Source organism: Oncorhynchus kisutch, linkage group LG17 (genome assembly GCF_002021735.2).
Source record: "Oncorhynchus kisutch isolate 150728-3 linkage group LG17, Okis_V2, whole genome shotgun sequence".
NCBI lineage: Eukaryota > Metazoa > Chordata > Actinopteri > Salmoniformes > Salmonidae > Oncorhynchus > Oncorhynchus kisutch.
Window position 1 is genome coordinate 8,622,728 of NC_034190.2, and position 26,973 is coordinate 8,649,700.

Genomic DNA, 26,973 nt, shown 5'->3' on the forward strand with positions numbered 1-26,973 from the left:
TTTTGTCAATTTTAAACTTGTCACACACAGAATTGTCCACTTAAAGAAATTGAGCCTATTTATTCATTACTACATTTTAGATAGTTAATCCAGAGATTCTTACCTTTGACTTGAGTCGGCAGTGGCATCCAGATCTTGGCATTTATAATTTATTAATGATAGTCACATTAGCATTTCATTTTTTGGGGGGGGGGGGGGGGGGTGTAAATACAGGCAAATATGTTGAAGTCACCTCGTCCTAGAGAGATTTACAGTTATAAAAACCGCCACGCCAAGTTAAGCCTACATGAAACACAGCCCTTATTTAAAGTGTTTCTAAAATCCCCCATGGGAACAATGAATGGTGGAAAAACAGTTGGAACCATTTCCCTTAATGACCGCTAGGTGTTATGGTATTATGACTCCAACTGTGGTACTCTATAAACAGACATTCTTGTTGCCCCTATAGTGGTGTAGTTTCTCTGGTACCACGGTGTCATGTGCTGAGTGGAGGAACACGTACTCTGTCCTGGAGCAGAGGTTGCTTCCAACAGTACTAATCTCAGTATCCAGAACTGCACCAAGACATGTTCATGCAACCCAACTTATTTTAGAAACCAAAAGTCAACTCCATTTGAGATCAGGATTTTTATTTTATTTTTTAAAAGTGGTAAAAAGGATTTTCCACAAAATGAGAAGATACAACCGAACAAAACAACCCCCATCCTTGCACAACATTGACAGCTCGGTATGCTTAAGTATGTCATTAAGGTTAACACACTTACGACAGCACTTGTAACTTACAAAAAAATCTATCCAAGCAAATACCCTCCAACTTAGGTCGCACATTTTCATATTTTTTTTACAAACACCTCAATTAAGAGACAACACTACTGGGAAAAAGATGTAGAATGACCGACAAGCACTGTATATTTAAAATAATTGGGGAAGACACCTTGAGCGTGAGTGTCTGGGTTTTTCACACAACCATTTATCAAAAATACTAAAAGAAAAGTGACCAAAAAAGAAAGTGGGGGGGACAAGAAGAAACAGAGGGGGAAAACGATGGATGGGAGCTGTTGGTATCCTAGCTCAGGACTGTGAACGAGAACGGGAGCGAGAACGAGATGCGGAGCGAGATTTGGAGCGAGACTCTGAGCGGGAGACTGAGGGGGAACGGGAGCGGGCTTTGGCCGGGGAGGGAGATGGAGATTTGGACTTTGACTTGGATTTAGGTTTGGATTCAGTGGGCGTATGGGAGCGAGAGCGGGGAGCCCCCTTCTCGGCTGCAGCTGCCTCGTTGTCGCTCTTGGCCGGCTCACGGCTCTTGGAGCCTGACTTCCTGGAGCGATCCTTGGCTGCTGATCTAGAGCGAGAGCGGGAACGAGACCTGGACTCATCCTTCCTGCTCTTCTTCCCTTCTTTCTTGCTGCTCTTTTTGCTCTTACTGCGGCTCTTACTGCGGCTCTTACTGCGGCTCTTACTGCGACCCACATCCTTGGCCTTGTGTGCACCGTTGGTGCGCTCCTCCTCTCTGCGGCCCTTGGTCTTGTCCTTGTCCTTCTTGCTGTGGGAGCGACTACGTGAGCGGGAGGCAGCACCCCTGGGGAACAGGAAGGAGCAGACAGACAACCAGTCAACTAAAATGGAATTGAACTACGGCCATGTAAAAATGGCCAACACCCCTAGCAATAGCTGGTCATGACATCTGCTAGGACATCTGGGTAGCAAGACAAAAAAGGGGGAGCAAAGTCCACATTGGAGTCAAGAGCTCTGGGTAAGTGGACATTTACTACACAGTGATTTGAGATATGGGTGATGTCCCTCAGAAAATGACTAAGTACAGTCGCTGTAGAAGAGGGCAGAAGTAGAGAGTAATAAATGGCACCCTATTCCCTATATAGTGCACTAATTTTAACCTAAGCCCCAGTCAAAAGTAGTGCACTGCATAGGGAATATGGTTCTATTTGGGACACATTAAAGAGGCCATGAGTTAAACGTTGCCTGCGCTCTGGGACTCACCTGGAGCGGGAGCGACTGCTGCTGTCACTGCGGCTGCGGCTCTTACGGGACCTGCGGCTCCTGGAGCGGGACCTGGAGACAGAGGGAGGTGAACAGAAGTTAAAAAAGGTAAGCCATGTGCATGAAAGATGCTTGAGGGGTTAGGGTGAAGTGCAGTCAAATGGAAGTGTGAACCTTAAAATTGTGAACTGATGGGAAAAGCAGTGCATTGAGGGGGAGGGAACGCAACTGAAATAACTAGTCCTTTGTTTTAATGCATGCATTTTGCTCAGTCGCTGATTAAAGATGGTCCATTGAATAACTACTCGTTATGATGTGCAGCTCGGTCTCATATACAGTGGAAATCCCATCCTCTTCTAGAAGGCCTACTCCGTGTTGGACACGACCAATTAGGCTTTGTTTACACAGGCAGCCAATTCTGATATTTTGCCCAATTATGGGTAACAGATCCGATTGGTCAAACGACTAATTAGTGGCAATTTTTTTTAAAACAGAATTGTGAATTCAGCCTTAGCTTTAGTCCTTGCATCAAAAATAACTATGAGACTTGTAAATGATAATACTGATTTAGCTACCTGGAGCGGCTGCGAGAGTAAGAGCGCTTGTAAACAATAATACTGATTTAGCTACCTGGAGCGGCTGCGAGAGTAAGAGCGCTTGCTGCGCTTGGCCCCGGGGCGGTCCTCAATCAGCCGGATCTTCCTGCCGTTCACCTCTGTGCCGTCCAGCTTCTCCAGGGCTCTCTTCATGTCAGAGTACAGCCTGAACTCGATCACTCCCTCGTTCCTGCGTCCTTTATTGGTGTCAGCATACGTCACCTCACCCGCCTGCCTCATGTAGTCCTGGTGAAGGAAGGGAAAGGGTTGGGATTTGGCCAGCAAACCACAAAGATATTAATGAATTAATAAATATAGGTCATTTTATATTTATATATTTATATATATATTTATATTTATTTTATATACATTATATACACGTTTCATGTTAAATATGTATTTTGTGAACGTCTAGATATTTCTGATTTATGCGGCGACATCTAAAGTTACTTCAAGCATGACAATTATGGGCATTTAATTCAATGACGAAGGTGCACAAAGATGGCGGATTTCAGCTATGACGTCATTGTTTAAGCACTACCCACAGAGTAAAAAAAATAAGTCTCACGACATGGTAAAACGTCTACAATCAACTGTCGTTTCGTGTTTTCCAAATTGCCACCATCTTGGGTTCATGTATACCATGACAATGAACATACAAAAACAAGCGTCACGGAGAGCAGTGCGATAGGGAGAACACAGTAAACTAGGCATGTGTGGTAAGTGCATGGGGACCTCCATCTTTATACACCTCCGCTATTGTAAAACCATTGGGTCTTATGACTAAATGTACATGTAATAAGGCTTAGGCATGTTTCTCTCCAAAACATGACCATAGGATGCAGAAATCATAATGAAGAAGAGAGTTATTTAAAAAAAGAAACCTTTATTTAACCAGGCAAGTCAGTTAAGAACAAATTCTTATTTTCAATGACGGCCTAGGAACAGTGGGTTAACTGCCTGTTCAGGGGCAGAACGACAGATTTGTACCTTGTCAGCTCGGGGGTTTGAACTTGCAACCTTCCGGTTACTAGTCCAACGCTCTAATCACTAGGCTACCATTCCGCCCCCAACATTCCTGAATAACCCGTCGCCACCATACCTTCAGGTCCTGCCAGCTGCAGCGACTGGACAGGTTCTCAACGATCAGCCGATAGTCTGTCCTTGCTGGGGGGCCATATCTGTCTCTGCCACCACGCCCATACCCGCCCCCGCCTTCAAAAGTAACAAGGATAGAGCAACAGCAATTAGGGCAAGGGGGGGCACACCGAGAGGACAGCCTCAACACTAATCTCCAAGCTACATTATGTAAACAATGGCCACATAAACAAATCTGGGAGAAATTTTAATAGATTACAGATGGGGGGAAAGTAATGACAAAAACAAGCTAACCAAAAAAAAAGGAAATCAAATCCTGTGTGTAGGCTACATTAATGAACCTAGAAACCTGCACATTTCCATCAGGAACACTGACATAACCTATTCCTCATCTAAACTACTAAATCATTAACTGATGAGTCACGCTTGGGTAGAACTGAATACAAAACTCTACATAAAAACTTTAAAAAATGAAAAGCTACGATAAAAATAAAAACAACGACATAAAACCTGACTGAAAACAGTACTTACGATGACACTAATGTTTACGTTAACTAGCACATCTAAATATATAGACATTTCACATTTGTTTCAGGCACCTATAAAGAGCTCAACCCACATCTGTTCCTAACCCAATGGCATCCTCACCACCCGGCCTGGGACTAATGGGACAAGCGGTCTTCATTCACATTGGCTCCCTTTTTTGGTCTGCCCAGGGGCCCAGAATGGTCAAACCACACTCTTGGTTGGAAAGGGGACACCATGGCCAGGCCAGCAATAGGGGCAGGCAGTCAGCAAAGGACTCTTTTAATTAAAACATTGGAGGTTCTTTGTTAAATATTTACCTTTATTATTCAACATTCATTTAATTAAAACAAAATAAAAAAATAATCCTGAATAAAACAAGCAGATTACACGATTCTCAAATTACTCAAACAAATGAGCTAGTTCATTTATTCTAGTCAAAAAAAAAAAAATCACAGAATTTATCAGCAAATGTTCTAAAATGGTAGTGAATCTCAAGCTAGATTCCCCCTGACAATTTGAATGAATACGACTGCATTTGTTTCCCCTGTGATAGTTTCAAAATCAAGCACGCTGTTTCCCAAGATAACGGCATGTCATTTGGTGGTTGTGGTTCATGTAATTTTAATTCCAATCATCAACTCAAATATAAAAAATCTGTTCTCTACACCCATTATTCAAACAATTACTGTTAAGTACCATAAAAGGGTTTAATTCAGTAGTACGAGCTCGTCCGTGATGTGACACCGTCTGCAATACAATACTGGTGTTGTCTTTAAAAAAAAAAAAAAAAGAGAATGAGCCCTCCCGCGTGGCGCAGTGGTTAAGGGTGCTGTACTGCAGCGCCAGCTGTGCCACCAGAGACTCTGGGTTCGCGCCCAGGCTCTGTCGTAACCGGACACGACCGGGAGGTCCGTGGGGCGACGCACATTTGGCATAGCGTCACCCAGGTTAGGGAGGGTTTGGCCGGTAGGGAAATCCTTGTCTCATCGCTTACCAGCGACTCGGGCCGGGCGCAGTGGCGGGCGGGCCGGACGCAGTGCGTGCTAAGCAAAGTCGCCATGTTTCCTCCGACACATTGGTGCGGCTGGCTTCCAGGTTGGATGCGCGCTGTGTTAAGAAGCAGTGTGGCTTGGTTGGGTTGTGTATCGGAGGACGCATGACTTTCAACCTTCGTCTCTCCCGAGCCCGTACGGGAGTTGTAGCGATGCCACGGAATTGGGGAGAAATAGGATACTTTGAGTTTGTCAATGCCGCCCTTTTATCTAATTCCCCATCTCATGGATACCATTTTTCATGCCCGTGTCCAGCAAGCCAATGCTAACTAGTGTTAGCGCAATGCCTGGAAGTCTATGGTATCTGTGAGCGACGTGTACGCTAATTGATCCTAGGAGTGACCTAATAGGCCGGATTTAGAACAGAACCCTTGGCAGCCACTCATCCCAGAAACTACAACAAATAAGTTAAATATGTCCTCTTAAAAAGTCACAGAAAAACAACTTGAGGTGCAACTAATAAAATCATAAAAAGGGGATGGAATCAGTGCAGTGGGAGCATGGAGTGAACAGAGCCTACTGTAACCATGGATACCAATATGGTACAATTTCTACAAGTTACCATCTCTACTATCCCCAAGAAAGCAACAAGCATTTGAACAGAGGGTACTCCGATTAAACATAAAACCACCTGGTAAATTATGGTTAAAAAAAAGAAATCTGACATATCGTCACAGGAGCATTAACAAATAGTTGAAACACAAAGTAGTTGTTTTATTAACTAAGATATGTGGTCGTCTTACCCAACGACATTAAGTTGAATGCACTGACTAAGTCACTCTATGATAAGAGCGTCTGCGAATTTACCAAAATGTAACGAAACACAATTATATGAACTACAACCACCAAGGACAAACTTGAGATGTGCAGTGGTCTCCTATCCTACATGCACTGCCATGTTGGCCTCCTCAATCACATTTCAAATCATGTTAAAACACCGCTGCATTGTAAACTTACTTCTTCCACCACCTCCTCCTCCTCCTCCCCCTCCTCCTCCTCCGCCGCCTCCTCCTCCTCCTCCTCCTCCTCCTGAGCCGTAGCTGCCGTCCCGCCGCGGCCCCTTTGTGTGTTCCACAATAACCCTCTCCCCACACAGGTCTTTCCCATTCAGGTCATACACAGCATCATCTGCATCGCGGGGGTCATCAAATTCAACAAACCCATACCTTTACACAGAGGAGACAAAGCATGTTAGGCCAGAGACATGGTACAGATTTGGGATCCAATTATTTGACTAAATCTACTGCCAGACTCAAATGTATATGATACTTTTCATAAATCACAAAGTAACATTTGAATCGGTCCCACTCAGACACATTGATTTGATAAAAACAGAACATTTCCCCCAATTCCAACGTTCCGCCTGCAACTAGCGATGGGCGTTGAGAAGACTGGCAAGTTCCAAGTTGAGAATTAATCAGGGGTGAAGTGTAAAAAGTAGATTATATTTCTTCCCAGTACATGAGCTTTTTGCAAAATATTATTAAAATCATAGAATCCCATATAGAATCCCTATTCATTTTAACTTTTAAAAATGCATTACCTTTTATTAAGGTGGCATAAACTAGAGCTGACCCATTTAGTCGACAGGCTGTTGGTTGACCGAGATTTCTTTAGTCGAGCAGACAAATTCTCTCTCTTCTCTTTATCAAACTCTCATGGTGTACAAGACACCCGTCTGATTCACACTGAGTGGACTGATCCATTGTGGAGGCCGTGGGGGTGGCACAGTCCATCAGTCTAAGACATGTGCGCCTGAAATTGTATATGGTTATATTACATAAGAACAAAATGGTGCAACACTAATAAAAATAATTTATATCAAATGCACTTTCTCCCTCGATGAATAGTGGTCTCGCTCCACGGTTCTGAAACACTTCAGTGCACCTGTTGAATTGGCGCCTTTTCCTAGACCATATTCCTATGTGCATAATAGCAAAGTTAACCAAGATATTGGTGTTGAGAACAATACAGTGGAGGTAGCAGCAGAATGAGATGAGAAAACAGCCCTTGCCTTATTGTCTAAAGAAAAGTGAGAAGAGGGGAAACAAACTTAAGTGTATGAATCAATAGCCTAACTGTTAAAATGTGCCTGGCTTTATAAATCACTATACCTACAGAAAAAAGAAAGATCCTGCTTATGTGTGTTTGTTTAAAAGCCTACTGATTCCGTGAGCACTAAGCCTCACGCAACGACACGGCAAGTAAACAATTTCACAAATTCAACACTTCTTTGTGTTGGAACAGCCTCTGCGGTATTATTGATTTAGTGTTCTTTAACGCGGTTCCAAATTGCCCGGAAAATTCTATAATAATGCTACATTTTCTTGATCTCCTTCTTGCCATTATTATGATCATACGTAACAAACTGAAACGATTTGGCATGGGTCCTGAGATCCTCAAAAAAAGGTTCTACAGCTGCAACGTCGAGAGCATGGTTGCATCACTGCCTGGTACGGCAACTGCTCGGCCTCTGACCGCAAGGCACTAGAGGGTAGTGCGTACGGCCCAGTACCTCACTGGGGCAAAGCTGCCTGCCATCCAGGACCTCTACACCAGGCGGTGTCAGAGGAAGGCTCCCCCAAAAAGTTGTCAAAGACTCCAGCCACCCCAGTCTAAGACTGTTCTCTCTACTACCGCATGGCAAGCGGTACCAGAGTGCCAAGTCTAGGAGACAAAAAGGCTCCTCAACAGTTTTTTACCTTCAAGACATAAGACTCCTGAACAGGTAATCAAATGGCTACCCGGACTATTTGCATTGTGCATATTAGTTTGTAAATAAAGCGAGCCTTGAATAATTAGCTTATACAATAAATAAAAACGGTTCCATTTTAGAAATTGCATCCACGAATTAATGTTACTGTTAAGGTCTTTGCTGTAATAAACGCTTCAGAAAAATAAATTTTAAAAAGTGTTACAGACTCTGGTACATTTATACTTTAGTGTTGTTTATACAGCACCTGTTTGGCACAATATGTACGCAGAGCTGGCTCCTTACCTTCTTTTCCCCTTTACCTCCTGAGCAACCAGTAAACATACCCGTTTCAAGTTTGTAACGTCCTCTGCATCCATTTTGCTGTCACGTGTGTTACGGTGTTCAAAGTTTGTTTAAAACCAATTTATTGACGTGATTATGATGCTATAGGTCAGGGCCTATTCAGACGGGATTAGTTTTACAATGGGAGGTTGGGTAATGTAATTATGTGCACAAAACATAGGTAATTTTAGTCCCGTCCGAAAACTGCCACGTCAGTAATTTTTATATGGCAGGAGTGTAATAATCCCAGCCAGAATAACCTACAGTTTTTTTGGGGGCAAAATCCAATACTATCCCCGTGACAGTCAACATCCCTGTGTTTTAAGAGAAATGTCTGAGTATGACCGGTGTTGATCAAGGTTTTCGCAAGAAAACAATAACGGATTTGATAAATTGACACAAGTGCTGCGAATAAGCTATACACACACACACACACACACACGGAAGTCAGAAGTCTAAATACAGTTATGATAGAGTCAGTAAAACTCATTTTTCAACCACTCCATAAATTTCTTGGTAAACTATAGTTTTGGCAAGTCGGTTAGGACATCTACTTTGTGCATGACAAGTAATTTTCCCAACAATTGTTTACAGACAGATTATTTCACTGTATCACAATTCCAGTGGGCCAAGAAGTTTAATAAAACTAAGTTGACTGTGCCTTTAAACATCTTGGAAAATTCCAGAAAATGATGTCATGGCTTTAGAAGCTTCCAAATGACTCAAAGTATCTTAATTAGCCTATTGAAAGTGTAACTGTGGATGTATTTCAAGGCCTAACTTCAACACCAGTGCCTCTACTTGACATGGGAGAGAAACGTATACACACAATATATATATATATATATATATATATATATATATATATATATATATATACACACACACACACACACATTTAATTTTAGGGGGGAGTTCTGAAAAAATAAATAAAAATGAATCCCGTCTAAACTGTTCTCTGGAATAATGGACATTCTGGATTAATCAATACACAACCGTTCAAAAGTTTGGGGTCACTTTTAGAAATTCCCTTGTTTTCCATGAAAACATACATGAAGAGTATAGAAAATATAGTCAAAACGTTGACAATGTTATATATATTTTTTAATATGTGTTCAAACTTTGCTTTCGTCAAATAATCAATTTGCAGCAATTACAGGCTTGCAGACCTTTGGCATTCTAGTTGTCAATTTGTTGAGGTAAATCAAGAGATTTCACCCCATGCTTCCTGAAGCACCTCCCACAAGTTGGATTGGCTTTGATGGGCTTTTCTTACGTACCATACGGTCAAGCTCCTCCCACAACAGCTCAGTAGGGTTGAGATCCAGTGACTGTACTGGCCACTCCACTCCCTAAATAGTTCTTGCATAGTTTGGAGCATTGTCCTGTTGTAGGAAGATATTGGCTCCAATGAAGTGCCGTCCACAGGGTATGGCATGGCGTTGCAAAATGGAGTGAGCCTTCCTTGTTCAAGATCCCTTTTTACAAATCTCCCACTTTACCACCAACAAAGCACCCCCAGACCATCACAATGCCTCCATCATGTTTGACAGATGGTGTCAAGCACTCTTTCAGCATCTTTTCTGCCTCATACGAATATTCTTCTTTGTGATCCGAACACATCAAACTTAGATTTGTCTGTCCATAACACTTTTTTCCAATCTTCCTCTGTCCAGTGTCTGTTCTTTTAAGCCCATCTTAATATTTCTTTGGCCAGTCTTAGATATATTTTTTTCTTTGCAACTCTGCCTAGAAGGCCAGCATCCCGGAATCACCTCTTCACTGTTGACGTAGAGACTGATGTTTTGCGGGTACTATTTAATGAAGCTGCCAGTTGAGGACTTGTGAGGCGTCTGTTTCTCAAACTAGACACTAATGAACTTGTCCTCTTGCTCAGTTGTGCACCAGGGCCTCCCAATCCTTTTTCTATTCTGGTTAGGGCCAGTTTGCGCTGTTTGGTGAAGGGAGTAGTACACAGCGTTTTACGAGATCTTCAGTTTTTTTTGGCAATTTCTCGCATGGAATAGCCTTCATTTCTCAGAACAAGAATAGATTGACGAGTTTCAGAAGAAAGTTCTTTGTATCTGGTCATTTTGAACCTGTAATCGAACCCACAAATGCTGATGCTCCAGATACTCAACTAGTCTAAAGGCGGACAGTTTTATTGCTTCTTTAAAATCACCACAACAGTTTTCAACTGTGCTAACATAATTGCAAAAGGGTTTTCTAATGATCAATTAGCCTTCTAAATTATAAACTTCAATTAGCTAACACAAAGTGCCATTGGAACACAGGAGTGATAGTTGCTGATAAATGTCGATATTCCATTAAAAACAGCCGTTTCCAGCTACAATAGTAATTTACAACATTAACCATGTCTACACTGCATTTCTGATCAATTTGATGTTATTTTAATGGGGGATTCTTTTTTTTTTATATAAAAAAAAGGGGGTTTTCTTTCAAAAACAAGGAAATTTCGAAGTGACCCCAAACTTTTGAATAGTAGTGTAGATAACCAATGTAGTCTAGTAATACTAGTACCATGCGAATAGGTCTCAACTCTTGCTCGATTCACGTGACACATGTTTGTAATGCAATGTCACGTGAAGAGAGCAAGGGTTAAAAGGAATAGAGAATGTTTTTCCTAAACAAAGGAGGGATTTCGGAAACATTACTTTTCAGTCAGATAAGGCTATAATTATGTTGCAGCTTCAGCAACATGGACAAAGAGATACACACTGATTTTCTGTGGTCGCTGCAGCAGGGAGTCCAATTGCAGCGAGCTTTACACCACTCCAGCCGACGCTTGGCATTGCGTATGGTTATTTTAGGATTGTGTGCGGCTGGATACCCATTTCATGAAACTCCCGACGAACAGTTATTGCGCTGACATTGCTTCCAGATGCAATTTGGAACTCGGTAGTGAGTGTTCCAACCGAGGACAGACGATTTTTTACGCCCTTTAGCACTCAGCGATCCCGTTCTGTGAGCTTGTGTGGCCTACCACTTTGCGGGTGAGGCATTGTTGCTCCTAGACATTTCCACTTGACAATAACAGCAGTTGACCAACCGGTGAAGCTCTAACAGGGCAGAAATTTGACGAACTGACTTGTTGGAAAGGCGGCATCCTATGCCGGTTCCATGTTGAAAGTCACTGAGCTCTCCAGTAAGGCTATTCTACTGGCAATGGTATGTTATGGAGATTGCATGGCGTTTTTTTTTCTCCCTCCACCCGTCGGCAATGGGTGTGGCTAAAAAAAAAAAAAACATCGATCTACAAATTTGATGTTGTGTCCACAAACACTATGCATACAAAAGTATCTGCCGTGGCAAATTATTACTGTTATCATCGAACCACACCGGGTGTGGCTGTTATCGTCGAACCACACCGTATTTTGGAGGGTATTTCCACATGTTTAATTCCATTTGTACATTTTCCATGCAACTGACATGTGGCAATGATGTTTTAATTACTGTGATAAGCTAACATTTTACCAGTAGGTCATATCCCCAGTATTTATTTTGCCGGTATGGGCTTACTTTCCCCTCTGTAGTAATCAGCATGAAACGGTTAGTTGAAAAATTGCGGCCGTTGCTAAGGTGTACCGGCTGTATGGAAGCACGAACTTATCACCGTCACAATATATGGCTATGCTGCTGCTATAGTTGTGATACTTTGCGGTCCTGCCTATGTGTACTAGGGTTGAAGGGTGGGAACCCGGTTACTGAGATTTACCACCCAAAACCACTCCCTTTTCCCAGTATAAATAACGGTGAAATAATATAACTAGACTAGACAGTTAAGAACAAATTCTTATTTACAATGACGGCCTACCCTGGCCAAACCCGGACGACACTGGGCCAATGGTGCACCGCCCTATGGGACTCCCAATCACAGCCAGATGTGATACATTTCATTTAACAGTTGAAAGTGAGGAAGGAAGCAACCATAGAGAAAGAGAGTAGAGAAAGAGGTAGGCTATAAGCGGCAGCCTACTAATTACACCAATAGGCCCTATTATATTTAACTAGGTATGTCAGTTAACAAATTCTTATTTACAATGACGACCTACCCCGGCCAAACACAAACGATGCTGGGCCAATTGTGCGCATCCCTAGGAGACTCACAATCACGGCCGGATGTGATTCAGCCTGGATTCGTACCAGGGACTGCAGTGCCTTAGACCGCTGCGCCACTCGGGGGCCCGAGTCTGCAATCAATGCAGGGTGCTACCTAAATTCCATCTGCAAGCATGGTGCAGTTTTGAGTACAGTTAACGTTAGACTGACTAGCCATGTCGAAATAGTGAGCATTTTGTTTTTATAAACCCATGTAATATTAGTAACTGGCTTTGCAAATGGGGTCTCATCTGATCCACCAGACACCAAATATCACCATTATGTTGGCTGTACAGCAAACTAAGTTACAGAAGAGAGAAAGTGTACACGTTGCCAGCTATGGGGGTAAGTTAACTAGCGTAACGTCGTTAGCAGATAGCTAGCATGCCAAACGTATTTCAAGGTGCCTGCTAACGTTACCTAATTAAGATTTTGGCTATAAAACATGTAACTACCTTTTATTATTTTAAATAGGAAGCGTCTAGTACTCAAAACAATTAGACACTAACGTTAGCTAGGTGCTAACGACAGCTAACGTTAACTAAAACTCGTTAACCGAAATTGGTTAACAAACTTTGGTTGTCTAGCAAATATCTTATCAATTACAACCCATACAAATAAATAATACGTCAATCGGGTTGGCCAAACTCAATGTACGAGAATTGTCAATAAACGGCGCTTCAACAGGCCTAGCAACTAGGCCACGAACTCAACGCGGTAAGCTAGCGGTTAGTTAGCGGTTAGCTAGCACAGAACAACGACACGGAGAGCGGCGTTCATTTTGTTACCCGTTTTTCAGGTCAACTTCAAGTATCTTCCCATAGCCTTTGAAGAACTTCTCCACGTCCTTTTCCCTTGCTCGATAGCTCAATCTTCCGATGTAAACTCTCGACATTTCCCCTGTGCTGATTTTGTGTAACAGTCACAGGAACAAAGACACAGTTGCGCGGTAGTGGGAAAAGGCACATATATTATACACGCTTTTCTGAACACTGTAGGATCAAGCGCAGAAGTGGGCGTACCATCAATAGTAGGTCCAAGGATCTTTATACTGCTGTTTAAATGTAGCAAGTTTGCAATTACAATTGGTTATGTCTTGTGTGCGCCCTGTTAGTTCATTCACTTTCCAATGTTCAGTCCATATATATAACAACATTCCATTTTTATTTATTTATTTTTAGGCCAGATTGATTGCCATTGGGTCTTTTGTATGTCAATGGTGTCAACATGAATCCCAGTTTAATTCCAGAATGACCTTAACATGTAAATGCGATAACTGTGTGAAGGTGAAGTTGACTTGTCTACCTAGTAGTGTCAATGATTATTATTATAGATGATTATACAGTGGCTTGCGCAAGTATTCATCCTCTTGGCAGTTTTCCTATTTTGTTGGGGGGGGGGGGTTGTATCATTTCATTTACAAAACATGCCTACCACTTTGAAGATGCTAAATATTTTTGGTGAAACAAACAAGAAATAAGACCAAAAAAAATCTACTTGAGCGTGCAAAACTATTCACCCCCCCCAACGTCAATACTTTGTAGAGCCACCTTTTGCAGCAATTGCAGCTGTAAGTCTCTTGGGGTATGTCTCTATAAACTTGGCACACCTAGCCACTGGGATTTTTGCCCATTCTTCAAGGCAAAACTGCTCCAGCTCCTTCAAGTTGGTTGGGTTCCGCTGGTGAACAGCAATCTTTAAGTCACCCCACATATTCTCAATTGGATTCAGTTCTGGGCTATGACTAGGCCTGTAGAAAAGGCCCATGGAGTTGGTGGAATAATCCTTGAATTCATTGCCACTTACTCAGCTGGGCCAGGGGCGCTTTAATTAGGTCAGGTGGAAATGTCAGACAGATCTCAACTCCATAAAAGGAGGAAATTGCCATCGCCTGATCTCACTGCTTTCTCTTCCTTAACTCCGTCTGATCCAGAAGCTCTGTGCGTCCATGAATCCACGTAAATCCACCGACTCTGTTACCTTTCATCTGAACTATCTGTGGTGATCGGGGGAGTGGGCCATCAGTTATTGCTTATAGTTATTACCGCGGAGCGCGGCTTGGAGCGCACGCTTCAAACATATTGTGTAATGTGATTTGTCAATGATCACGGATCCTCATAGGCCAATTATGCAATCGATATGGTTAATATGTAATGAAATGAATTATATGTACACATGAAGACAATGAAAGGGTGAAATGAGAAACGTCATTGTTTGCTAACTGATCGACTTTGATACCAAACTAATGGGGATTATAGATTGAATAACCATTCACTGTTGTTTTTTTCCCATGATTTATGATAAATAGTTACGAGCCTAAATGACTCATGGATGATTACTATAGACTTCTTAATGAACTGGATTGTTGACTTCCCTAATTATGTTAATCATGAATGATTGTTATGATATGATCTTTGTGATTATGAATTTGATTAGATACATGTTATTTGTTTCCTTTGTGATGTTGCACAGACTACTCAGTAAATCTACCACTTTATGGTTAAAGGAATTCTTGCCTCAGTCTCATCCATTCCTCTGTCACCTGACACGTGACCACCTGTTCACCTTCACTGTCAGTCATCCTACCTGTCCAGCTACCCACACAGATTCTACTAATCTTTCAAGGCCATCCCAAGACATTTAAATATTTCCCCCTTAAACCACTCAATTGTTGCTTTAGCAGTATGCTTAGGGTCATTGTCCTGCTGGAAGGCGAACCTCCGTCCCAGTCTCAAATATCTGGAAGACTGAATTTCCCTGTATTTAGTGCCATCCATCATTCCTTCAATTTTGACCAGTTCCCCTGTCCCTGCAGATGAAAAACATCCCCACAGCATGATGCTGCCACCCATGCTTCACTGTGGTGTTCTCAGGATGATGAGAGGTGTTGTGTTTGCACCAGACATAAAGTTTTCCTTGATGGCCAAAAAGCAAAATTTTAGTCTCATCTGACCAGAGGACCTTCTTCCATATGTTTGGGGAGTCTCCCACATGCCTTTTGGCGAACACCAAACGTGGTTGCTTATTTTTTTCTTTAAGCAATGGCTTTTATCTGGCCTCTCTTCCATGAAGCCCAGCTCTGTGGAGTGTAAGGCTTAATGTGGTTCTATGGACAGATACTCCAATCTCTGCTGTGGAGCTTTGCAGCTCCTTCAGAGTTATCTTTGGTCTCTTTGTTTGCCTCTCTGATTAATGCCCTCCTTGCCTGGTCCGTGAGTTTTGGTGGGCGGCCCTCTCTTGGCAGGTTTGTTGTGGTGCCATATTCTTTCCATTTTTTTTTTTTAAATAATGGATTTAATGGTGCTCTGTGGGATGTTCAAAGTTTCTGATATTTTTTTTTATAACCCAACCCTGATCTGTACTTCTCCACAACTTTGTCCCTGATTGGTTTGGAGAGCTCCTTGGTTTTCGTGGTGCCACTTTGTCCCTGATTGGTTTGGAGAGCTCCTTGGTTTTCGTGGTGCCACTTTGTCCCTGATTGGTTTGGAGAGCTCCTTGGTTTTCGTGGTGCCACTTTGTCCCTGATTGGTTTGGAGAGCTCCTTGGTTTTCGTGGTGCCACTTTGTCCCTGATTGGTTTGGAGAGCTCCTTGGTTTTCGTGGTGCCACTTTGTCCCTGATTGGTTTGGAGAGCTCCTTGGTTTTCGTGGTGCCACTTTGTCCCTGATTGGTTTGGAGAGCTCCTTGGTTTTCGTGGTGCCACTTTGTCCCTGATTGGTTTGGAGAGCTCCTTGGTTTTCGTGGTGCCACTTTGTCCCTGATTGGTTTGGAGAGCTCCTTGGTTTTCGTGGTGCCACTTTGTCCCTGATTGGTTTGGAGAGCTCCTTGGTTTTCGTGGTGCCACTTTGTCCCTGATTGGTTTGGAGAGCTCCTTGGTTTTCGTGGTGCCACTTTGTCCCTGATTGGTTTGGAGAGCTCCTTGGTTTTCGTGGTGCCACTTTGTCCCTGATTGGTTTGGAGAGCTCCTTGGTTTTCGTGGTGCCACTTTGTCCCTGATTGGTTTGGAGAGCTCCTTGGTTTTCGTGGTGCCACTTTGCTTGGTGGTGTTTTACATGTATTTTAATAGTCCAATTTGGACTATTTTGTCCATTACATGAAATCCAAATAAAAATCCATTTAAATTACAGATTGTAATGCAACAAAATAGTAAAAACGCCAAGGGGGATGAATACTTTTGCAAGGCACTGTATATGTTTGCTTAATGCATAGTTGTTCACACATGTGTATTTGTTCATAGCACATGGGAATAATCTGATATGGGATGGTCAATGCAAAGATAGTTTTCTTTCATTTGTACCCCTATAAAGTCATCCATCTTCTCTGGCCACCAGATTAGACTACAATCACCATTGTTGTCTAATCGGGTTGCACAGGCACTCCAGATGATTCCTACATGTTGTTGTGGGAGGGGCTTCTATACATTTGGATGCTGATCGTTGTGTGGGACACACGACACTGGCGTCAATTCAAACTGGGCTGCGTTCAGTACGAAGAAACGTACTGCAACATTCAATTCAACGGAAACGGTGCTGTTCAGAACGAACATTTCAAAAACGGGGAATGGCTGAATTGTGGGTTGGGGAACACTGTCAGCATGGCCGCTGCCCTTAAAATACGTCACGCTTTGCTTCAAGCCACACCCACCAACCGGAGCAAACGTACCTCCAAGTCTGTTCAAGAACTTTGAACCTTTTGGGGAAACTTGTCGTTCAGTATAAACCGTTAAGCTACGTAGCAAACGTTCAATCCAACTGAACTCACCTCTTGAGATCAACTTTACAATGGAGATGTGATCGTTAGCTACAATGCCTGTCCTCGCTTCATTGTTGCATTCAAATGTAACTACAAGTTGTGTTCCATGTTTACTTTTCCTAACGGATGCATTGGACAACATGCGGGAGCTGTCATTATTCTTTAGACTTGTAAAATTCGACAGCTCATGATAGCGGATAGCTTTCGCTAAAGATGGTACAACAAATGCATGAAGCAAGACAAGCTAACGGGAAAACTTTAGAGAGCGGCGGGACAGGGGGTATTTAGCTATGGATAGCCCAATGTTTTCGAAGTACTCATGGCTCGATTTTCTTTTTTCGGTAGTCGGTGTGTGTACCTTCTTGTTTGACGTGGGATCCGACATTTGGGTCGCTACGGAGTTCTACTCGCGTGGGGATTTCTTCTGGTTCGGGGTGTTGATCGGCCTTATGGTCCTGTCTTCGGTAGTGGTCCAGATGTTTAGCTGGTTCTGGTTCAAATACGACCGCGAACTGGAGGGCTTCGATGAGCAAACTGCCAAGAATGTCCTCTTTGGAGGCTGCGTCAAACTTTCATTCCTGCTACATGTACTTCAGCTCGGATTCTTTTGCAGGTACTGTAGATAGCTTTTTAGTTTGACACTTGATCGCATGCACGTCATTCTCACGTGGACCATCTTTGTTAACTACACCTTGTTTATCACAGTGTACTAGACACAGTCGTCTAAAAATACAATCTACATTGATTGAGAAATACATAGTAATTTATTTGTTCTATGGCTACAGTGTAGTGCATAATTTTTTCGTGCTCCATGAAACTATGCATTGTATAATCTTTTTATTATTTGGTCAAATAATAATTTGGTCATATTATTATAATAATAATAATAATAATAATAATAATAATATATAATTTACTCAGAAGTTTAAAAAAAATGGAGCCTATGAAATTGATTTCCTAAAATGTATAATTTCCTTAGTCTCGTTAATACTGAGAGGCTAGCTGAGCAGCTCATGTACAGCTAATAACATTAGACTTATGTAGAAAACATCAAGTTACCCAACTCACAGGTGTGTCAGCGAGAAGAGCCAGTCATTTGGGATGGACATACAATGTAATAAGTGCACAGTAACACACATGATAGTTCATCGGGAATTCAAACTATTTGGGCGAAGTACAGGAATGATCCTACAGCTCACGATGCACATATTTGTATACTTTTCTCATTGTGGTGTGAATACTGAAGCTCACAGAGCAGCTCATGCACCACTAATAACATTTGACTTGTGTAGAAACCAATCAAGTTACCACTCCGGTGTGTCAGGTATGTAACCATACCCAGTAGGCTCTGTCTTGACAACCTCACTCCCCACCTACACAGATGTTAAGTTGTTGTTTTGAATGACATAAATAGGCCTATGTCTGCGTCCTGTTCTCTGACAATGATCGGTGTCTTCTGGATTATTGCCGCTTAGTAACACACAAGATGGCAATTCAAACAATTTAAGTGGTATAAGGACCCTACAGCTCATGATGGTGCTTTGTTTCGTCAACTTACTCCCCACCTATGTAACAGTATAACTTTAAACCGTCCCCTCGCCCATACCCGGGCTCGAACAAGGGACCCTCTGCACACATCAACAACAGTCACCCACGAAGCATCGTTACCTATCGCTCCACAAAAGCCGCAGTCCTTGCAGAGCAAGGGGAACCACTACTTCAAGGTCTCAGAGCAAGTGACGTCACCGATTGAAACGCTATTTAGCGCGCACCACCGCTAACTAAACTAGCCGTTTCACATCCGTTACACCTACACAGAAGATAAGTTAGCTAAGTGGAAGACATTTTTTAGAATGATGCCCATGTGTGTCTGTTCTATTGTCCCTGACAGGTGTTTCTGTTGGTTATTGCTGCTCATACTAACAGACAGTGTTTGTTCACAGACACATCTCAGCCATATGGCAGGGCTTCCGTGTGTGGTGGCGACAGGAGCAGGGCTCGGGGTACGCCGTGTACCTGACCCACGACCTGAGCATGCTGCGCCTCATCGAGACCTTCTGTGAGAGCGCCCCGCAGCTCACCCTCATGACCCACATCATGCTGCACACCAACAAGGCCAGGACGGTACAGTGTGAGTCACCTCTACACACACCTCTACACACACCAACAAGGCCAGGACAGTACAGTGTGAGTCACCTCTACACACACCTCTACACACACCAACAAGGCCAGGACGGTACAGTGTGAGTCGCTGTCACCACTACACAGTACACACACCTTTACACCTGGGGTTCGTTCCAATTGGCACCCTTCACTTTAATAAAAACCTTAAAGGGTTCTTCGGCTGTCCCCATAGGAGAAACCTTGGAGGTAGAACCCTTTTGGGTAACATGTAGAACCCCTTCTACAGATAGTTCTACATGGAACCCAAAAGGATTCTCCTATGGAGACAACCAAAGAACCCTTTTTTCTAAGAGTGTATTCCATTATTGTGCACTACATTTGAGCAGGGACCATAGAGCTCTGGTGGAAAGTAGTGGACTAAATAGGGAAGAGTGCCATTAGGGAGACATCCCTGTTATTCTGGACACCAGACTGCAGTAGAAATCACCACTGATGCTGTAGGTCAGGGGTCCCCAGTTACATTCAGAGGATGGTTGAGGGTCAGAAAATAGTTGTAATTCATTTGTGCACAGCATATTGACGACAAGAAGCCTAAACAGATAGGGAAATACAATCGGACGGAATGTCATAATCACATACTATGCCTCTCTATGTATATGTGTGGGAATACTTGGGAACATATTTCCTAAATTAAAATAATTTTAGATAATCACCCCCCCCCAAAAAATAAATAAATAAATAAATAAATAATAATAATAATAACATATTTGCTCAGAATGTTTTTTGCGGAGGGGATGGGGATTCGGCAAATAAAATCACCCGTGAGCCGAATTAGGCCCGCAGGTCACCTTTTGGCAAACACTGCTGTAGGCTATTGAGAATAGAGGTCGACCGGTTAATCGGAATGGCCGATTAATTAGGGCTGATTTCAAGTTTTCATAACAATCGGAAATCGGTATTTTTGGACACTGATTTGGCAGATTTAAATATTTTATTTACACCTTTATTTAATCTTTATTTAACTAGGCAAGTCCGCGCGCACCGCCACATTCTTATTTTCAATGACGGCCTAGGAACGGTGGGTTAACTGCCTGGTTCAGGGGCAGAACGACAGATTTTCACCTTGTCAGCTCGGGGGATTCAATCTTCCAACCTTACAGTTAACTAGTCCAACGCTCTAACCACCTGATTACATTGCACTCCACGAGGAGCCTGCCTGTTACGCGAATGCAGTAAGCCAAGGTAAGTTGCTAGCTAGCATTAAACTTATCTTATAAAAAACAATCAATCATAATCACTAGTTAACTACACATGGTTGATGATATTCCTAGTTTATCTAGCGTGTCCTGCGTTGCATATAATCGATGCGGTGCGTATTGTTGCTCCAATGTGTACCTAACCATAAACATCAATGCCTTTCTTAAAATCAATACACAGAAGTATATATTTTTAACCCTGCATATTTAGCTAAAATAAATCCAGGTTAGCAGGCAATATTAACCAGGTGAAATTGTGTCACTTCTCTTGCGTTCATTGCACGCAGAGTCAGTGTATATGCAACAGTTTGGGCCGCCTAATTTGCCAGCATTTTACGTAATTATGACATAACATTGAAGGTTGTGCAATGTAACAGGAATATTTAGACTTATGGATGCCACCCGTTAGATAAAATACGGAACGGTTCCGTATTTCACTGAAAGAATAAACGTCTTGTTTTCAAGATGATAGCCTTATTTACTTTGAAGATCTATTAAAATAGTGATTTTTGTCAGGCAACAGATGAGATGAGATGACTTGGAATGAAATAATAGTCATCAAATTAAGCAAATATTGTATTAAAGTAAAGTTTATTTAATTTGTTTCATTTAACCTTTATTTAACTAGGCAAGTCAGTTAAGAACAAATTCTTATTTACAATGACGGCCTAGGAACAGTGGGTTAACTGACTTGTTCAGGGGCAGAAGGACAGATTTTTACCTTGTCACCAAAAGGCCTCCTGCGGAGACAAAGTATTGTGATTAACTGTAATGCTCCGGGTGTCGTGGGTGTGGAGTCAAACGCAGGAGACAGAGAGAGTACAATGCTGTGCTCTTTAATTGCAACAACGCACCACAGGGTGCTCACAGTAATAACGGCCCCAAACACGGGGGACGAAAATAGTACAACCGAAAAATGCACCACCAGGAACAAACACGTTCCTCTACTACAGAGCCGAAGGTTACAATGATTAATCCCGCACAACAAACAGGCGGGCCGGCTGTCTAATAAAGACAAACTAATCATACACAAACAGGTGCTACCAATAAACATACAAGGAGGGGGAGGAAAGACCATCAGTGGCAGTGGCCGGTGACGACGACCGCCGAGCGCCACCCGACCGGGAAGGGAAACCACCCTCGGTCGGACTCGTGACATTAACTGATGGTTGATAAGCGATAAGTACGAACGGGCAGTGGGACTTATTTTGATTTATTTTATTTATTTCATGAGGTAGGTAGATAGATGGGCTGTTTACAGATGGGCTATGCACAGGTGCAGTGATATGTGAGCTGCTCTGACAGCTGGTGCTTAAAGCTAGTGAGGGAGATATGGGTCTCCAGCTTCAGAGATTTTTGCAGTTCGTTCCAGTCATTGGCAGCAGAGAACTGGAAGGAAAGACGACCAAAGGAGAAATTCGCTTTGGGGGTGACCAGTGAGATATACCTGCTGGAGCACGTGCTACGAGTGGGTGCTGCTATGGTGACCAGTGAGCTGAGATAAGGTGGGACTTTACCTAGCAGAGACTTGTAGATAACCTGTAGCCAGTGGGTTTGGCGACGAGTATGAAGCGAGGGCCAACCAACGAGAGCGTACAGGTCGCAATGGTGGGTAGTGTATGGGGCTTTGGTGACAAAACAGATGGCACTGTGATAGATTGCATCCAGTTTGTTGAGTAGAGTGTTAGAGCCAATTTTATAGATGGCATCACCGAAGTCGAGGATCGGTAGGATGGTCAGTTTTACGAGGGTATGTTTGGCAGCATGAATGAAGGATGCTTTGTTGCTATATAGGAAGCCAATTCTAGATTTCATTTTGGATTGGAGATGCTTAATGTGAGTCTGGAAGGAGAGTTTACAGTCTAACCAGACACCTAGGTATTTGTAGTTGTCCACGTATTCTAAGTCAGAGCCATCCAGAGTAGTGATGTTGGACAGGCGAGCAGGTGCGGGCAGTGATCAGTTGAATTGCATGCATTTAGTTTTACTTGCGTTTAAGAGCAGTTGGAGGCCACCGCAGGAGAGTGGTATGGCATTGAAGCTCGTCTGGAGGTTAGTTAACACAGTGTCCAAAGAGGGGCCAGAAGTATACAGACTGGTGTCGTCTGCGTAGAGGTGTATCAGAGAATCACCAATTGTTTTATTCTGTGTTAGTGTTCAACCCACATAATGCATAGTGCATTTAAAAAAAATCTAAACCAAAATCGCATAGCCATGATTATTTTTGAATATTCAAATCAGTACCAAACCGAACTCGAAAAGCATCGCCCAGCACTACTATGTGCTCAACTGTCTTTGGCCTATAAACTTCCTCTTTGTCATTTCTCTGATAGTTTTACATCTCTTTTGTAGGTGTGAGTGTTGTGGCGTCAACTACTTCCATAGCCTGGATGGTGGTGGATTATCACCGCTCCCTGCGTTCCTTCCTCCCAGACAAGGCCAAGCAGGGCTGGGGCTCCGCCTTGGTCTACTTCCTGTGGAACCTGCTCCTCATCGCGCCGCGCGTGGCAGCAGTCGCCCTCTTCGCCACAATTCAGCCCTCCTACCTGGCTGCCCACTTCCTGCTTATCTGGCCAGTGCTGGTGTTCTGGGTGTGGCGGCAGGAGACAGACTTCATGGACAGCGCCGGCGGAGAATGGCTCTACCGGGCCACCGTAGGTCTCATCTGGTACTTCAGCTGGTTCAACGTGGCGGAGGGAGGGACCAGAAGGAGGAGCATCATCTATCACTCCTTCATGGCTACGGACGGAGGGATTCTGCTTGTCACATGGTGGTTCTACAGAGACCCGGTCCTGACACAGTCCTACGCCCCCATCCTGCTGGCCACTCTGCCCCTCACCTACCTGATGGGAGTCCTGTTTAAAACACTCTACTACTACTGTTTCCACCCCACGCTGTGGATGCCCTCCGTCAGGGAGGCAGGGCTAGAAGAGGAGCTGCCTGATGGTCAGGAGATGGTGTTCAGATCCATCGCCCTACAAACTGGTACTCCCCGGTTCCGTAACAAGAGGATGGCAAGCCATGCCACTCACTTCTACTCCGAGGAGGAGGCCAGGAAGCCCAGTAAGATAAACAGGCGCGAGGCCAACGCTGTTGTCTGACTGGATGTGCTTGAACGAGACTCTTATTTACATGCAATGATGGAGTGATGGAATGTCTGGTGTCTCTTTCTACACCATCCTGTTTTTCCATGCTGCATTTTTGTATAAATAAGGTGCTGCACAACTTATTGTAAATCATATTCTGTGAAACAGTGATAAGGTCACTGAAGTTTTGTCCCAAATGGCACCATATTCCCTATATAGTGCACTACTTGTGGCCAGGACCCATAGGGATATGGTCAAAAGTAGTGTACGATGTAGAGACTAGGGTGCCATTTGGGATACAAGTCTGAGCAGGTTCCATTGATCAATATTGGAGTTGTCATGAAACGGCTATTGGGTTATTCAACGAAATGAGTCCTTTTTGGGTTCTGTAACTTAGTGGGAGAAAAACACTGTTTCATTTCACCTAATTGGTAACATTCTGTCACAAAGAGCACATGTTCAACTTAATAAAAAACGTATTTTCCCATCTCAAGAGGTTAAATAACATTTAAAAAACTATATCAAGTGGCAAATAAAGTAACCGGATTGATGACTTTATATTAAATCAGCGATAGTTCCCCTTGTGACCGGGGGAATAGAAGCTTGTGTGCAAACAGGGAGAGGCAATTGAATGCAAGCTTCACAAAACCATAGAAATTGTAAAACATTTCTAGCCTGTCTATCCATGGGTAACAGGGTTGACGTCTTATCCTCGAACCGCTCAGTTTTCCACCACAAAACACCAGAAAATGGCCAAAACAAGTAGATTCAGCTCACCTGCTCTTACACTATTAATGTTGAATGTAAAAAATACAAAATAAAACATGTTTTCATCATATTAAAACGAGAGTTCAGATCAAATAACAGTATTGACCTTAAAATGAGGGAAAGAAAAGTAAAAAATCTTCCTAGATGTCACAAAACGCTTTTGTACTTTCGCAAGTCTTCATTTAGAATTAAAGCTCAGAGTTGATAGAATTTTCTATTTGGTCAATATTAAAGGGATACTTTGGGATTTTGGCAATGAGGCCCTTTATCTACTCCCCCCACACTTAGATGTGGATACCATTTTTTTATGTCTCCATGTCCAGTATGAAGGAAGTTAGATGTAGTGTCGCCAGCCAATGCTAACTAGCGTTTGTGCAATGAATGGAAGTCTATGGGTATCTTAAGTTAGCATTTGCACTAGAGCTAGTTAGCAACTTCCTTTAAACTGCACACAGAGACATCAAAATGGTATCCCACGAGTTCATCCGACTCTGGGGAAGGCGATAAAGGGCCTCATTGCCAAAATCTTGAAGTATCCCTTTAAAGGACACTTAATTTAATATAACAGGCTTGTAAAATTCAATATTGGTGCACAGTTTCTACTTAAAATCTCAAAATACCTAATTGCGTGTGAAACAACCCTGCTACCGTTCATGATGCCAAAGGTAATTAGAAGAATAACTAATAGTACATTTGTATCCGTTATTATCATTGTGTGAAAAGTTCGTATTTTTATTTGGGAAATTGTTTACCCATCTACAGGGTTCTGAAAGTTATTTGACATTGTTGTTTGCTATTTTTGAATGTACGATGAACTATCACGTTCCTCGCTTTCCTGTTACAAACTGTTGTGTTATTTTTGAAGTCTTTGTATCTCTGCCGACAGTGCATCCACTAATGTCTGTGACGGTCACTCGTCCACCAGCTTCATTCGTCTTTTTTTCTATACACAGCATCAAATCTATGTAGGCCACACTGTATGTACACATGGATGGAACGTCAGTACAGTTTGATTAGAGTCCCAAATGACACCCTATTCCTGCACTACTTTTGACATTATGTTGTGGACAATGTTGTGGATGTTCCGGCTCCCGAGTGGCGCAGCGGTCTAAAGGCACTGCATCTCAGTGCTAGAGGCGTCACTACAGACCCTGGTTCGATTCCAGGCTGTATCACAACCCGGCCGTGATTGGGAATCCCATAGGGCGGCAAACAATTGGCCCAGCGTCGTCCGGGGTTAGGGTTTGGCCCAATGAAGGCCGTCATTGTAAATAAGAATTTGTTCTTAACTGACATGCCTAGTTAAATAAATAAAAATTATAGCCATACCTGTGGCCTTGTGAAGTTATGTTCCTAGAATGTTAAGATTTCTGTGTGAAACATTATTGGATACTGCAGAATGGAACCAAATATTCCATATTTGAACTGTCATCTCATTTGTTCTGCACATGATTGTTATTACACAGTGTGTTGTGGGAACCTATTCCCCTGAAGGTCAACAATTCAGCCTTTCTCTTATCTCATCATTTAAAGGGCATGTAATGCTGGTCTATTAAAATCAGAAGACCATCACAAAGTTATGTAGTTTCATGACTTATCTTTTGTGTTGTTTATGTCTGTGGTTTCAATGTTATTTTCTTAGAAGTTCCCCAAGTGCTCTTCTGGGGCTTCACCTATTGACATCGTCAATACATGAGTATAATATAATCTCCTATGAGTAATGCTCACACATATCTGTCTTCAAACAGGATGTAAGTTGAAGGGTACTAGATAGTATTGCATTGTTGTACTTTAACTTTTTATACCTGAGGACCCATAGTGATGTCAGTAATGTTATCTACCTGAGGACCCATAGTGATGTCAGTAATGTTATCTACCTGAGGACCCGTAGTGATGTCAGTCACGTTATCTACCTGAGGACCCGTAGTGATGTCAGTAATGTTATCTACCTGAGGACCCGTAGTGATGTCAGTCACGTTATCTACCTGAGGACCCGTAGTGATGTCAGTCACGTTATCTACCTGAGGACCCGTAGTGATGTCAGTCACGTTATCTACCTGAGGACCCGTAGTGATGTCAGTAACGTTATCTACCTGAGGACCCGTAGTGATGTCAGTAATGTTATCTACCTGAGGACCCGTAGTGACTTCAGTAACTTTATCTACCTGAGGACCCATAGTGACTTCAGTAACTTTATCTACCTGAGGACCCATAGTGACTTCAGTAACTTTATCTACCTGAGGACCCATAGTGACTTCAGTAACTTTATCTACCTGAGGACCCATAGTGACTTCAGTAACTTTATCTACCTGAGGACCCGTAGTGATGTCAGTAACGTTATCTACCTGAGGACCCGTAGTGATGTCAGTAACGTTATCTACCTGAGGACCCGTAGTGACTTCAGTAACTTTATCTACCTGAGGACCCATAGCGATCAAATTGTATTTATCACACCCAGTGAAATACTTACTTTACAAGCCCTTAGCCAACAATGTATTTATCACACCCAGTGAAATACTTACTTTACAAGCCCTTAGCCAACAATGTATTTATCACA

General features: G+C 42.8%; 2 protein-coding genes across 4 annotated transcripts; one reads left to right on the forward strand and one right to left on the reverse strand.

Annotated features, from left to right (window-relative positions):
• Positions 1-612: 612 nt before the first annotated feature.
• LOC109907141 (serine/arginine-rich splicing factor 4-like) lies at positions 613-13,458 on the reverse strand. Its single transcript, XM_031795063.1, has 6 exons — positions 13,220-13,458; positions 6,233-6,441; positions 3,700-3,812; positions 2,632-2,843; positions 2,002-2,073; positions 613-1,582 (listed from the first exon to the last, which is right to left on the reverse strand). Exons 1-6 carry the CDS (start codon positions 13,324-13,326, stop codon positions 1,072-1,074), a joined length of 1,224 nt encoding a protein of 407 aa, XP_031650923.1. The 5' UTR covers positions 13,327-13,458; the 3' UTR covers positions 613-1,071.
• Positions 12,398-25,992, forward strand: xkr8.3 (XK related 8, tandem duplicate 3). 3 transcript variants are annotated; one of them, XM_020504921.2, is made up of 3 exons: positions 12,398-12,776; positions 19,126-19,313; positions 22,915-25,992. In XM_020504921.2, exons 2-3 carry the CDS (start codon positions 19,217-19,219, stop codon positions 23,661-23,663), a joined length of 846 nt encoding a protein of 281 aa, XP_020360510.1. In that variant the 5' UTR covers positions 12,398-12,776; positions 19,126-19,216; the 3' UTR covers positions 23,664-25,992. The 3 variants fall into 3 exon arrangements, with proteins under 3 accessions (XP_020360510.1, XP_020360511.1, XP_020360509.1); XM_020504922.2 differs by lacking the exon at positions 12,398-12,776 and adding an exon at positions 13,362-13,461; XM_020504920.2 differs by lacking the exon at positions 12,398-12,776 and adding an exon at positions 17,093-17,795.
• The last annotated feature ends 981 nt before the right edge of the window (positions 25,993-26,973 follow it).

Coding starts and splice junctions, on each gene's coding strand:
- LOC109907141 (XM_031795063.1), bottom strand. CDS start 13,326: ATGTCGAGAGTTTACATCGGAAGATTGAGCTATCGAGCAAGGGAAAAG. Junction 6,442..13,219: donor GAAGTTGACCTGAAAAACGG/GTAACAAAATGA, acceptor CTCTGTGTAAAG/GTATGGGTTTGTTGAATTTG. Junction 1,583..2,001: donor AGCAGTCGCTCCCGCTCCAG/GTGAGTCCCAGA, acceptor CCTGTTCCCCAG/GGGTGCTGCCTCCCGCTCAC.
- xkr8.3 (XM_020504920.2), top strand. CDS start 17,473: ATGGATAGCCCAATGTTTTCGAAGTACTCATGGCTCGATTTTCTTTTT. Junction 17,796..19,125: donor CAGCTCGGATTCTTTTGCAG/GTACTGTAGATA, acceptor GTTTGTTCACAG/ACACATCTCAGCCATATGGC. Junction 19,314..22,914: donor CAAGGCCAGGACGGTACAGT/GTGAGTCACCTC, acceptor TCTCTTTTGTAG/GTGTGAGTGTTGTGGCGTCA.